At 34.4% G+C, this 14,260-nt stretch overlaps 1 protein-coding gene across 2 annotated transcripts in view; it reads right to left on the bottom strand.

Moving 5' to 3' along the window:
- Nucleotides 1-11,004, bottom strand: part of LOC128994292 (transcription elongation factor SPT6-like) — a 46,369-nt gene extending 35,365 nt beyond the window's left edge. The window contains exons 1-8 of one of the 2 annotated variants that reach the window (XM_054418730.1): nt 10,915-11,004; nt 8,941-9,116; nt 7,137-7,218; nt 6,258-6,460; nt 5,336-5,458; nt 1,436-1,450; nt 716-873; nt 68-205 (exon numbers count right to left, since the gene is read on the bottom strand). In XM_054418730.1, coding sequence (XP_054274705.1) covers nt 68-205; nt 716-873; nt 1,436-1,450; nt 5,336-5,458; nt 6,258-6,460; nt 7,137-7,218; nt 8,941-8,979 — 758 coding nt within the window. In that variant the 5' untranslated portion in view covers nt 8,980-9,116; nt 10,915-11,004. The remainder of the gene's footprint in view (nt 1-67; nt 206-715; nt 874-1,435; nt 1,451-5,335; nt 5,459-6,257; nt 6,461-7,136; nt 7,219-8,940; nt 9,117-10,914) is intronic. The other variant, XM_054418739.1, reaches the window with a different exon arrangement.
- Between the last annotated feature and the right edge of the window lie 3,256 nt (nt 11,005-14,260).

The following is a 14,260-nucleotide window of genomic DNA, read 5'->3' as shown; positions in this document are numbered from 1 at the left end:
TTTTTTAACGTGGTTTGTTATAAATCTGAGGAATGAAGTAATTTGAGAGCTTAATTATCCAACTAACCTTCTTTCAATGTCTTCATCTTCGTCCACGTACTCGTCTTCTTCGTCATCTTCTTCATCATAATCCTCATCACCGTATTTGTCAAACTCGTCGTAGTCAAAATCAACACCAAAGATATCTTGAGCCTCTTGCAAAGCGCTGAAATCACAAGAAAATCATAAATCTGTAGATTCAGGCATGAACAATATATTTTTAAACATGGTTCGTTCCTCTAATCTATTTTGACCTCAGTAGAATTTTATTAATATTTTTTTTCTCATATTCAAGAATCAGAAGATTGCTACGATTTACAAATTGGTCATTTGTAAAGTGAATATTGTTATGCCTAGACCAGAGTATGACTAATTCAATGGGTTTAGCTAAAACTTGACTTTTCATACAATAAGTAGACTGCTCTTTCTATTTTTAAATCTAAAGCATGTTTTGATATGTGTTTCATGTTATGTTTTGCAGTTCCCTGAAATTATCCTTTTATTTTAGGGCAAAATTTGCGGTGTCCACTTTTCCCTTCGGTTAAAACACTAACAAAAAATAGTTAAGAGCTATGTTCATGTTTCAATTGCGTTACTCTAGCTATAAAATCAAAATATATTACGAACAAGTATAAAATGTTCATAACCGATCTTAATTGAGACTATTTAAACTCACGCATCACTGAAGATGGGCTTTCTCTTCTTGCGTTTGTCTGCTATGGGCCGGCCGTCGTCGTCAACAATGAAGTCGTCTGCATCTGATTCTTCTTCCTCACCTTCCATATCGAGATCAGCTTCGGACCGATGGATCCGCTCGGATTCATGATCATCATCCTACCAAAAGAATTGTTAATACTTTTTTCACTCTACAGTTCTTTTTAAGCTTCTGAAAGTCTTTCATACTTAATTTACAAATATTTTCCTGAATAAGTATATATTTAAGTATTTAATGGTAGCTGATTAAAAATAAACTTGATTACAATTGTTTGAGCGTTTAAACAGAACAAAAATTACAACTTAAGCAATGGTAGCTGACCTGGAGCTCATCTTAACAATAGAAAACCATATTTCAGGGCAATCAAATAAAATTAAAAATTAAATAGAATTGTAACCGGATTAAATTGTTTGTAAATTGTGAGGGAATGATTTCAACTGAAAAAATGAAGACAATACAAGCTATTTATTCAATTGAAGATAACTAAGATGAAACTAAATGGTTAAACAACAAGCAATGTGCAATTCAATTTAAAATCAAGATGAGTGAATAATATGAGTAGACACACTTTTAATTCGGCAGCATTTTCTTTCCAAAACCATTTTACCTGACACATATTTACAAAATCAGCTGTACAACTAAGCACTGGGATATAAGGTTTAAGATATGTAGGCAACGTACCCTTTCCTCCATCTCCTAATGTACCGGGGAGAACGCAGCAAGGCAGCAAACAAACACAAAGCATTAACAACACAACACATCAAAACACTACAAGTGAGAAGCAATGGTAGGGTTCTGCAATATATTTTCTAATTTCTCATTTGGATTTAAAACGTAATTGGCCCATTTTTTTATGGTACAATAGAACTCCAAATTATTAATCCAAACTCCAACTATCCAAATCGTCAATTCACCTATTTGTTAATAGAAAGAATTTAAAAGCCCAAAACTACATTTAACAGATGCGGAAAACAGCAAGGAATCAATTTAAAAGAAGGCAGAAGTCGTGATCGCAGAAAATTCCTGGAGTGTAAGGCAGGATAAACTTGACGGAGTTCGCGAAACAGCATGATCGGACCATTGGAAGAGGGTTTTACGGGTAGTTTTATCGAGTAAAAATTGGTTTTTCACATTTTTGACCCTCAAAACACAAAATTTCCTGATTTCTCTTAAAACCATTTTTAAGAGATTAATATAGCAAATAATTTAGTATGCCAAAGTGTTTTTGTACGGTTATTGGTTATAAAGAAAATTCAAAATTCCCATGTTATTCTTAAGGAGAATATTGTAAAATGTTGCTGTTTGCTTGTTTATGGAAATATTTTGATCTAAGTTGGTAAATTTATTTATTTTATACAAGCTAAACTAATATTTTACTAAAAACACACTTTATTAGCCTCTCCTGTGGCAGCAAACTTAAGTACTTGTTAAACCTAATGTTATTTAAATGGATTTAATTTAAAATCAATTCAGGCAAATTATGGAAATTCGCTTAGTCTGCAGGTTTGCTGCAGCATGGGTTATTGTTATTATTATTGTCTCCCACAGTCACGTTATCATCCACACATTCTTATAGCAAAAGTTCAGCTCGAATGTGATTTTTCACTTGGGAGTTTTAAGTATATTTTTATGTAATAGGCCTACTCTAAATTCGGTAAAAATGCAAAGTACTGTATCAAAATTGTTCATCATCCGATGTGGTACCGTCCCAATTAATAAGGAAAGTTGGAGTTCCACTGTACAAGGCAACCAGCAGGCAGGCCTACTAACATGTTAATTAATTACATTGATTTGGTTCAATTGGAAAGGGCTAGACCTAACTGTACCTGAGAATTAAGGAGACAAAGGACTGGATAACCAGACTTTCCTTGAAAATTGTATGCATCCCACTTCACAAAAGCAACACACAAAAAAAGGAAAAGCTGAATTGAATGTCTACAATTTTTAAGGCATCCTGATTGTCCCTTTGTCTCCTATATACCTAACGTTAATTTATAATTTTCACTCAACAACATGTTTAAACAAGAAGTGAGGTCTACAACAATGTAAGCATATACAAAAAATGTGAGTTGAAAACATGAGTTAGTTCTTTACTCTACTAACTACTGTGATTGCAGAACCCTTGATGATAGCAAAATCAGACAAAACACATAAGCTACTATGTACAACAATGTTTCAAATGAGTAACAAATTCACTGGTCAGACATATAATTTTCAATGGTAGTAGTATCACAATTTGAACATACTGTGTAAAAAAAATTGTTGAATGTAGGCTTTTAAATGAGTAGTTGACCAAATCTAATTTCAATGTAATCTATAATATTAAAACGAAACAGGGTTTTTTTTATTTCTCGATTCTGAATCAACCACTCAACGGATTTTCATGATTTTTGTGTTGAAAGAAAGATAATTTTGAGAACTAGGGAATGTCGAAGCCATAATTTTAGTTTAGGGTCCCAGTTATTTAGAAATTAACTTTTAATTTTTGAAAAGTCTAGCAGCCGACGCTAAGATTCTAAACTAGCTTTTGGTATAGCCTAATATAATTTGCTTAACAGCTGTAAACATTCAGCGTTTGTAACACAAATTCAGCATTTGGATCAAATTAAAAGATATTCTAAGGGTTGACTTATTTATACTATGTGTAATGCCAATCATTGATACGTTCAATCCTTCGATAAGAGGATGACGGATTATTTAAATATACATAGTAAAATACTAGGATGTTCAAATTATTTTTTAAAGTAATCTTTGTAATTTTCGGTTTTTTAGTGCAATATAATTTGTTTTAACTAACAGCTGGTTAATTATAAAAATGCCCTATAGAACTATGAAGTTATTTACTCTGATTTTGTCATTGAATATAGGAAATAAGTAAGATTTAGACCACCAAGATAAGTAACACCATCCATGTGTACAAGGTCGAGGCTCTTTACACGAGTTAAAAAAAAAGTAATATGCAAATTATTTTACTCCTCAACTTTTATGGAAAGGGTAGGAAAATCACAATTTTTACATGTTTTAATTCATCTTTGCAGCTTTTTGTTTACAATCAATGTTTTTGAATCCGTTTGGATTAGGCCGGAAATATTGATGTCATAAAGATGGAGATCAAGAATCCTCAGGAATACGATTTTAAATTACCACCACAACCTCAGACGGGTTTTATCCAAAGATATAGGCCTACAGATGAATGACATAGATTGAACACAACGTCATCATTGACCTAGGATACTGCAATTAGACTAACCATCCTTTTATGAAATATAAAAAGTTGTTTGGCGTGTGTTTAGTTGTGGTTACGTTTGTAGGCGCTGAATATTGTATAGTTTAAATAAATGAATATGGGGAATTACGATGTACATTGATTCAATGAGGGTGGTTTGCGGTGGTTTGATTATCAATAGACAATTAAATTACGTCACTAGCTTTACTAGCGTCTTTACTTTTTAAATTCCTTCAACATGTGACCAGTTCTTTTGTTCAAATGAATAGTATTTTATTTTTGACTCAGCTGTTTACAAAACAAACTAATATGTTGTTGTGTTTACTTTTCTTTGTTTACACTTATTTATTTAGCAATTGATGCAGTGAAATTTACATAAGGATGTGTGTGGACGATTAGTTTAATGATGTCAGGACACCAACGTTATAATTATGTGTACTGTAAATTTTATTGGATGTTTTCGTTTTATTTTAGGGAGTTTCAATTCAGACCTACTGGAAATTGTGTATGAGTAATTGTATTGTGGTGATATTGATTATGGAAGAGGCAGGTATGCGATGGAAGGTGATATCATTGACTAGACCTATACACTTCTCAATTGATAATTACTCTTTCTACTCAAGGCTGCAATAAAATTTGTCTTTATACGTGTAAACTATAGCTGTTCTGAATTTTATAGGCCTACACAGTTTTAACTGACTACTCCCGTGCGTAGGACGGGCTATCACCTCGTGTAAAATAAAAAAGAATCTTGAAAATACAAGTTTTAAAGCTGCGTGTAGATGTGCAATATAAATACTTATTTTTATAAGGGGACTGCTTACTAATATAAAGGCCTGCCCAAACTGCCGCAGTACGCAGTCCGCGGTATGGGTATTTATTTATACTACTTTGACAGATACACCAGTAGCTGTATGGTAGGGTGCCCACACTGGTGTGGTACAGTGTACATGGTACTGGGCGTAACTATTAAAAATATGTTGTAAGAATTTACGTACAGCACTGAGAATATGCGCATCCCTGAAATACCGCGCAGCAAAAATAGAGCATGCAGCTTTTTGGCGGTACGAGGGTAAATTGTACGCCGGTGCCGGTATACCGTGTAGGCACTCCCATTTAATAGCGTTGTTCTTTACTCGTAACGCATACCACGGCAGTTTGAACGAGCCTTAACCATTACAAAACAAAAATGATGAGAAATGATGTTTGGAAACTAATAATCAACTTTTTAGCAACTTAAACAAACATCAATATTCAAAAAAATGTACATTTAGATGAAAAAATAACACAGCACACTTTTTAGTTAGAGGTAAAATAAAAACTTGTAGAAGATCAAAATGTCAACTTTCACTCACATGGTCTGAGCCGCCTTCAAACAGTTGGTTGGCAATTGCTTCTCTGTCTTCGCCCTCGTCTCCTTCTTGTTCTTCATTGCCCGAGTCGTCATCTTCGATTCTTTTCAGTCTTTTGAATCTTTTCTGTAAAATCATCAAATTATGTTTATGATGAAAAAGTGTGCAGCAAGCTACAAATACACACAACAGTTAACTGTTTTAGTAAGTGATAAATAATCAATCAAGTTAAAACTGAAAACAAGAAATAACTAAATCAGGCATACAAATAGTTAACAACAATCTTAACGATGATTGACATGTACAATAATTGATTACAGCAGTTATATCCTGGTGCCATATTTTGAAGTCAACAGCTAATCTAATGTCTAGTTTAAGCCTATGTGTCGAATACTGTTTCCATAGGCCCCAAGGACAACGTTAAAATTGTGGGAATCTGGGGCAGATTCCTTGAAACATATTTTATTGCATATAGTTGGTGCTCACATCTACAGGCCTTATTAACATGGAAAATTGAGAAGTTTATGTATGAACCGAAATACCTAAGAGCCAAAGTAATCAAGAGCTTCGCTTGCTCTATTCAACAATAGCCTACATTAAATTTGTGGAAATTCAAAAATGTCACACCCAAGCTTTGTAACATATTCTTTTCTTAGGCCATCAGTCAATTTATAGAGATTATTAAAACTCATAAGAATTGTTTGTAGTGTAATATTTCAAGAATAAACAGGTGACATAAATTAGTGACACTTTAAGGGGGGGAAGGGGGTGAACAAATATCTAGGCTAAATATTTACTTGGTCATGGATAGGCCTACACAAATCTAAAAATACAAGACAGTTCTACAAAACCTGTAGTAGGTAATCAACAGATTAAAAAATAAATTTGAATAAAATCTTACAAAAGTAATAGGAACTGTACTTACTTTGCGCTCAATTTTTCTCCCCAAGTTCTCTTCTAAAAGGTCATAATCTTCATCCTCTAGCCGATCATCAAAATCTTCGTCATCACTTTTTTTCCGTTTTTTAGATCCCCCCGATGCATCTGAATCTTCTCCACTTTCGTCTTCCTCTATTGGATTGTCATCAATAAGATCTTTCAATTCTTCCCGCAGCTTTTCATCGTCATCTAAAAAGTTGAACAAGATATCTTTCTATTCAAGTGTATTTTATAACCAGACTTAATGATTAAATTGTCTTTTCAAAGTTGTCAAACGTTGATTCAAACTTATTTTTAAAGCCTACCAAGACAGCAACACAGTGATATTTGTAAATTTAAATAGGTAGCCTAACTCTAAAGCTTAAAGCAAAAGTGAACTACAAGGGTAAGACTTAGCAAAAAATAACTCTTTGCAATTTGGATTTCTTTTTCTCCGGGTAAATCAAAACCTCTTGATGATTCAAAACTCTTGATAGGGCTTATCTTAAATCACTTTAATTTGCTTGGCTACATCAATTTTAATTGATCAAGCATCTAAGTTGCTGAATGTAGAATGCCAGGTCACCAGATAGGACAAAAAAGCTTGGACAGTTATGAAAATGGTCTACTGACAGATCGGGTCGATTGACAAAAACATCAGTCTGATCAGTTAACAACCAACAATATAATACAATGACAAGACAGGACAAGACTCCAATGACTGCAGTAAAAACTAGTTTGGATATTTCTCAAAGTTAAAAAAAATGAAGAATAATTTAACTTATGGTAAATAATTCTTAAATAGTTTCATGTAAGCTAAATTTTTTTAACAAGCTTAACATTTAATGGCCAACAATAGGCTATGTTGAAATATTATTTATTGTACCTTCATCCTCATCGTCGTCACTTTCCATGGCCTTGAGTTTCTTAAGTTTCTTCTTCTCGTGCGGTTCCATCTCCTCCTCATCCTGAAATATGTATCACATTGTTAAAAACTATCTCTGAAAGTTAGTACGATAAGTTATGTCAAAAGTGAACTGCCATGTACAGTTTAAATATTTTGTACATCCTACTGGTCATTTTAAGTTTACGTGCTAAACTTGTGCTATTCCTTACCAAGGATATAGTTTTTTTACCAATGGTAATATTTTAACAAATGATGTCAAAACACTACTGTATTAGAATTTGTTGGTGTTGAGTTTTTCTTTAAAGTAACAATGGTAGCACTGATCTGGTCTAGGCACTGGCAGCCATTTAGCTGTGGCTGGTAGCTCTGGTTTATGGTTAAATAGCCTAATGTTGTATGGTTAAACTTTAAGTTAATTTTATGCAATTACTGACAATTGATATTATAGTTTTAAAACCACAAAAGAACAAAAACATCTAGGCCTCAATTAGCGTTTTACTTACCTAAAACTTATTGAAAACCCCAACAAATAATGGTACAGTACAGTAGTCGCAGTTAGTCTGGGCACGCGGACCCTTGTGTACTAGCTGTGCTGAGAGTAACGGCTCGCTCACCCCTACAGCCTCGCTGAACAACCCCAGAGAGCCGTGTGGGCCAGATGTTTTTGGAAATTAGCAATAAACACTCCCCTCTACCCCCCCCCCCTAGCACGCCCGCGCGCCCAGACTACAGTAGAAAACCTCATATCCGGCCACCACGGGACCAAGTCCCTGACCGGATAACGATTTGGCCGGATAAACCAACCTACTATGAAAATGACAATTCATACCTAATAATAATAGGTAATCAATATATGCAATCAAAAGTATCATTTAATTCTGTTCTGGCATAATTTTTAGAAAAATAAACATGTTTGTAAAACGAAAAAAAAAGTATTTATAGGTTAATGTCATTAAGTAATGAATGTACAAATATTATGATTCCAGGTAACAAAACCTATTAAATGGAGGTAAAAATGACAATAAATTGTACTTAAAGATCATTAGGACTTAAATGGTACATGCATTTCTACTCAACATTCTTAACCATATTGTGAAATACAAAAATTAATGAACTCGTACTGTACTGTACTAACCCCACTTTAAATAATCAACCACCTGATAAGAGGTTAGGCCTACTAGCTCAACTGAGTATAGTGACTCAGCAAATAAATGTGTAAACAAACAGATAAATAATGAGAACAATTTATTTTATGACTTCAGCAGTCACAAAGACTAGTGCTTGCATCTAAACGTCTGTAAGCTATGAGAAAAAAATTTTGATATTGGCTTCCTGGAAGGGGCCGGATAAACAGAGGACCGGTAAAACCAAGGCCGGATATGAGGGGTTCTACTGTAGCTGCGACTACCTACTGTACAGGGAAAGTAGCCTAAGGATTTCATGATAAAACCCAATATCTCTTTCTTATTCTCATTTAATCGACTTAAAAACAGTGTTCATAAATAAATCTTTGGTAGGCCTAACTTAGTAGACACTACCTACTTTCAATATCCTAGGCAAAAAATTAGGCTTGTTACAAGGCAAAACAAGTAAGACTGTTTATATTAAATAGACCCTAGGTAAGTAATTAAATTGTAAATAAATAGATAGCCTAAATTTTAGATGCCTGAACATTGGGCATCATCCTGTGCATTTACCCTGGACTTGTAAATGCCCGAGCATTTTATATTACTAAGTTAACTAGAAGCTTAAATTAAGATAAGGTATTTTAAGTTTTTCTTACATCACTCTCCTCAGCTTCAGAGTCCAAGAAGTCAGCCATGTTTTCCTTGTAGGCTTTGTTACACGGGTGTTGTCTTTTGAAAACTTAAGTTGGTAAAGTTGTGAGAAAGCGCTTAAATGTTGTTAATGTTTCTTTTGGTTCTCAGTAATTGGATTTAAACCAATTGTTGCTGCTACCTGAAAGCAAAAAATTTAAAAAATTAAATGTTTAATAAGAAGATTATGCCCTCAATGGGCCAACAAACTAAGGTTTGTAATATTAGTTTCATAGAATTGCGCCTATGAATTGTTTTATGAAAACTAGGCCTTAGTAACTTATTGTGACAAGTCAAGTCAACTCAAGTTGATTACAGACTCCAAACAGTAGGTTTTCAACTTGAGTATAACTTAAACAAGTATTTTATGAGTTAAACCTTAAATCAGAACAGAAGCGTTTAACTTAAGCCTTAACTTAGTTTCGCTCCACTTACATTATGTGGAGAAAGCCAAACATATGAGATATGAACTCAATACACTAGCCAACTATAACTTAATCACAAAAAAAAGTTAATTGGCTGGAAACGAGTCTGACTCGCAAAACTTACACCCCATTGGCCATAAGAAAATAAATCAACCGACTCACTCTGGGACAAGAGTTGACCGACTTAACTCGTTACGTATTTTTACCACGAATTTGCACTCACAAGGAGGAGCCGAACTCACTATATCAGTTGTCCGAATAAGCTGAAGTCTAGTGGCAAAAAATTAATCGGCCCCTGACCCCTGAATGATCGGGCCCTGACAAAAGGTCTAGCAACGATAGCTCGGAATCCAAAGGATAATTTACATGAATGTCACTACCAGGATCATCAACCTGCCCTTCAACAGCACCTAAATATTATTCTCAAGCACAACGTGTAGGCTTATCACTGCTGTCCATTTATATCACTGAAAAACAACAATTTTAACAAAACAAACCCTCGGTGACCGATGTGAAGGTTAACCAAGTTTTGCTTACAAATACGCACTTCGTCTGTCAGCTAAGTACAGTAAGTAGATCGGCAGGAAATCGATAAGGGTCTAGAAACAGACATCGAGAGAAAGCATACAATCTGACGATACCAATGATACCAATATCGATCTAGTACAAACCGATTCAGTCAGTCCCAGAGCCTTCACAGTAAACAATGTTTGTGTGTCGCTACAGCAACACATAACATCCAGAGGGTTAAATCAAATTCTTTAAGAAGAAATTCACTTTGTTTGCACGTTTGCTGTATAGGCTAATGGGGTATTTCGTTGCAACAGGTCCTTGACCTTAGAAAAATTGTCCAGTGATAAATGTAAATTCGTTGCTAATTTGTATTTATTATTTTGATTGAATAGGCTAGGCCTAGTTTAGGCCTAATTAGTTAAAGGCGTTATCAAGTTATTGAGCTATAATAGGCAGGCACCAAAATCCTACACAAGCAAAATACTAGGGCCTAGACTACTAAATTTGCTAAGCCTAATGGCCTAAATAGATAGGACTAGTCTTGGCTGCACTTTACTTTAGGTCCTACACTCATTCAAATGAAAATATCGATCGATATATTGATTAATCGATTGTTTCATTCGAATGAGTGTAGGACCTAAAGTAAAGTGCAGCCCCAGTCTATTCCACAGGACTAACTTATGATAAAAACAGATGGTAGCCCAGAACAAGTAAGTAACTTAGGCCTAAGTATATAAACGACATCATTCATTTATGAAAATTCAAACAAAAGGCTATATTGGATTATTGGAATTTGACACTAGGCCTAGGCTACAGCTCATCAAAATCTGTAAGTGTCTAGGCTTAGGCCTAGAAGTGGAAGCTGGAAGCTCACTTAACTTACAATTACCCTTCGCGAGCAGAAAGCTCCGAGAATATCACACGAACTACAAACAAGAAGATAAATAATAATAGATAATACCTAAGAGTGACTGATAATTGAATTATTATTGGTATGCCTACTTTAAGTTTTATCCTAATTTGTAAAGTTGGTCCTTGGGAAGATTTTACTTTGGCTGAAAGTTGGTTATTGTGAACTCCAAAGATAACTACTATCAACGTTGAATATTAACTGAATTTATACAAAAAAGAAATGTTTTTTATATTTTACTAAGAGTCCCAATAATAGTTTTAACAAAGAGAATACTTATTAAACTGGTTTTAAAGAATAGTACATCGTTTGGTACATACCTTCCGTAAGCAACAGCAACAGAAACACAAAAAAATAAAGGCAAAAGGAAAAGATAATGGCAGGACAGAATTTAGCTTGACCAATGAAACTCGATCTATTAAACAGCAAAAGAGCAAATATGTCAAAACACTTGTACCGTTGATTATTTTGTAGACTAGGGATTTACCTACTAACTTTGGGTTCTTTATGACGTTTTTTTTTCGAGAACCTTTTACCTTTTACATTTTAACTTCATTTTTCTTCGCCATCCCCACAGTCCACAGTCCTCAGATCGGGGAGTCATTAAAATTTCTCCTTCTTCATCTTCTTGGCAGCCTTTCAGCTAGCCCAATGTAAGTGTGTATAAAGTGTGTTCTTGTATGTTGTTATATTTCAACGATTGATGAACCTTTGTTATATTTCGTAAGAAATTAGTTTCCTAGAGTCCCAAAACATTCTATAATTACCATCCTCTTGACCGTTGACTATTTCTGGATAGGTCGCATCATTCATGATACAAATATCATACAACTTACAAATAAAAAAATATATGAAAACCAGCACGGGTTTGTGAAAAAACAGATAGACAACCAGTGCCATATGCCTGGTCTCATACATAAACAAAGTGGTAAGGAAAGGGATATGAAATCACGTCAGCAAGTAGCAAGGATGTTCTTTGATTTTAGCAAAGCATTTGACCTCGTGAACCATGATATACTATTGAGCAAAATGAATTATCTGGGCATTAAGATGATCTGTACTAAGATTCTCAAACTGCAAAAACAAGCCCTAAGAATAATTACAAGCAGCGAAAGACGGGAACATTGCAGACATCTTTTCAAAATGCTGAATGTTTTTACTGTTTTCAATCAGTTCACCTATAATTGCCTTCTATGCACGTCAAAAGAAATTAAAACTCTCATGAAACAAGAGGTGACATGCATCATATGCATGACCATAATGTCCGAGGTGCCCGTAAATTAAATACAGATCGCTATAGACTGACTATGACGAGAGACAGTTTCCCTGCAATAGCTGTCAGGATGTACAGTACAGTGCTCTGCCTGGTAAAATAACAGAACTTGACACAAAAGTGTTCACTAATAAAATAAAAAAATTTTTATTGGAGAACCCATTCTACTCAACTACTGCGAGTTCTTCAAGTATGAGAACTCACTTGAACAGTGAGTATTACCATAGATAAAACATACTCCCTTAGTAGATTTCTCATCCTAATGGAACAGCTGAAGACAATTTTATTGTTAGTTCTGTACGGTTTATGTAGAGGTCGTGTTTTGTTTACAATTTGTTTCCCGTTAATACAGTCATTTAAAACCTCGTTTAACCAAATAATACGATCTAATCATAAACAATAAATTGTCCCCTAGTTATTTAACCAAACAGTAAAGCACAAATCAAGAAATTAACCCTAAAATAATAGAAACAAAATTTCGTCGACACTAGCGCCCAGTGTGGCGTACATGAACTAGACATGAAAAACGAGCTTCAAAATTTACAGTGGGATGAGAAGTCTACTTGTGTTGGTTAGTCTATGGTATTACGTCTATCCGCAGGACTACCCTGATAATTAGACCAATTCGTATATACCAAGGCAAAATGTGGTTCGGATTCCACTATAAACTGTAGGTCCCTTGGTTGCCATTAGCTGTATGGGCTATTGATTAACAGCTGTGTCTAAGTAATATGTCGGCCTTATAGTCACTAACAAGACTACAAGATCGCACCACTCATCCTACACTCATCTCCATTCATACTTGACTTAAAATACCTACTTTGTATGGTCGCCAATTCAACGAAAAGTATAAAAAAAAGTATTAAAGCAATTTATTGTTAATCTGGCTTTGAGTTAATCTGGCTCTAATCAAGATTTGATAGTGACGCCAATCACACATAACTATTCCACCAGAGGAGCTGTAAATGTAGGTATGCAGGTACCCCGAGTTTTCAAGTCTGCAAACCTTACCAATGCTTTTTATATTGCGATTTTTTTGTATAGGAATATACCATCAGATATTAGAGATCTACAGGTATCTCTTCCAGTTTATAAACGTTCGGTAAGCAGTTGGCTGTCGGAGATTGGGCTCGATCAGTCTGAGACACTTATCGGTTCAGTATACAATACACCTAATAATAATTACGAGTAATGTCCAGTGGTCGAAACTCGACCAAAAATATGTAACGTACTCACTTATGTTATGTTTCACCCCACACTGTAAATAAAACATGTGATTGGAGTTTCTTCCATTTGTTTTGATTTTCTGTTTATATTTCGTTGTTATTTCGTCACCAGCATGGCAACGCATAAGATCCATGTAAATTTTTTCAAATTTTTAATCTCATTTTTTGCGCTTATCTTTGAGCCTATTTAAATTTATAAAGGGATTCTGCACACCTACAGGAAAATAGCTTTTTAACGGTATGCGTAGATTTTCCCTACGATGCACAGGAGCTGAGAAAAAAGGTTTTAAAGAAACATGCTTGCCTATTAATATATAGACGAGAGGTCGTCCAGTGGTCGAAACTCGACCAAAAATATGTAATGTACTCACTTATCTATTTTCACCCCACACTGTAAATAAAACATGTGATTGGAGTTTCCTCCATTTGTTTTGATTTTCTGTTTATATTTCGTTGTTATTTCGTAACCAGCATAGCAACGCATAAGATCCATGTTAATTTTTTCAAATTTTTAAACTCATTTTTTGTGCTTATCTTTGAGCCTATTTAAATTTATAAAGGGATTCTGCACACCTACAGGAAAATAGCTTTCCAACGGTATGCGTAGATTTTCCCTACGATTCACACGAGCTGAGAAAAAAGGTTTTAAAGAAACATGCTTGCCTATTAATATATAGATAGATAGATACACAAGTACACCAAACAATATTTAGCGTACATATATCAGTAACTGCAACTCCATTCACTCGACTACATTTTATTTAGCATTAACTGTTCCTGTAGCTGTCTCATAGCTTAGTTGTAAATAAATAGTATTTTGATTAATTTAGTTTTAATTTTTAAGAATATTTCTAATTTGTAATAGAGCTCGTCCCGCGCACAGGTCTTTTACGGCCTATGCGGGACTATTGTTCGTATTTTGTATATGTATATATTGTA

The sequence above is a fragment of the Macrosteles quadrilineatus genome, unplaced genomic scaffold (genome assembly GCF_028750875.1).
Source record: "Macrosteles quadrilineatus isolate MER2022 unplaced genomic scaffold, UCM_ALF_1.0 Scaffold_1__1_contigs__length_201487025, whole genome shotgun sequence".
NCBI lineage: Eukaryota > Metazoa > Arthropoda > Insecta > Hemiptera > Cicadellidae > Macrosteles > Macrosteles quadrilineatus.
This window is presented reverse-complemented; position numbering and strand designations above follow the sequence as displayed.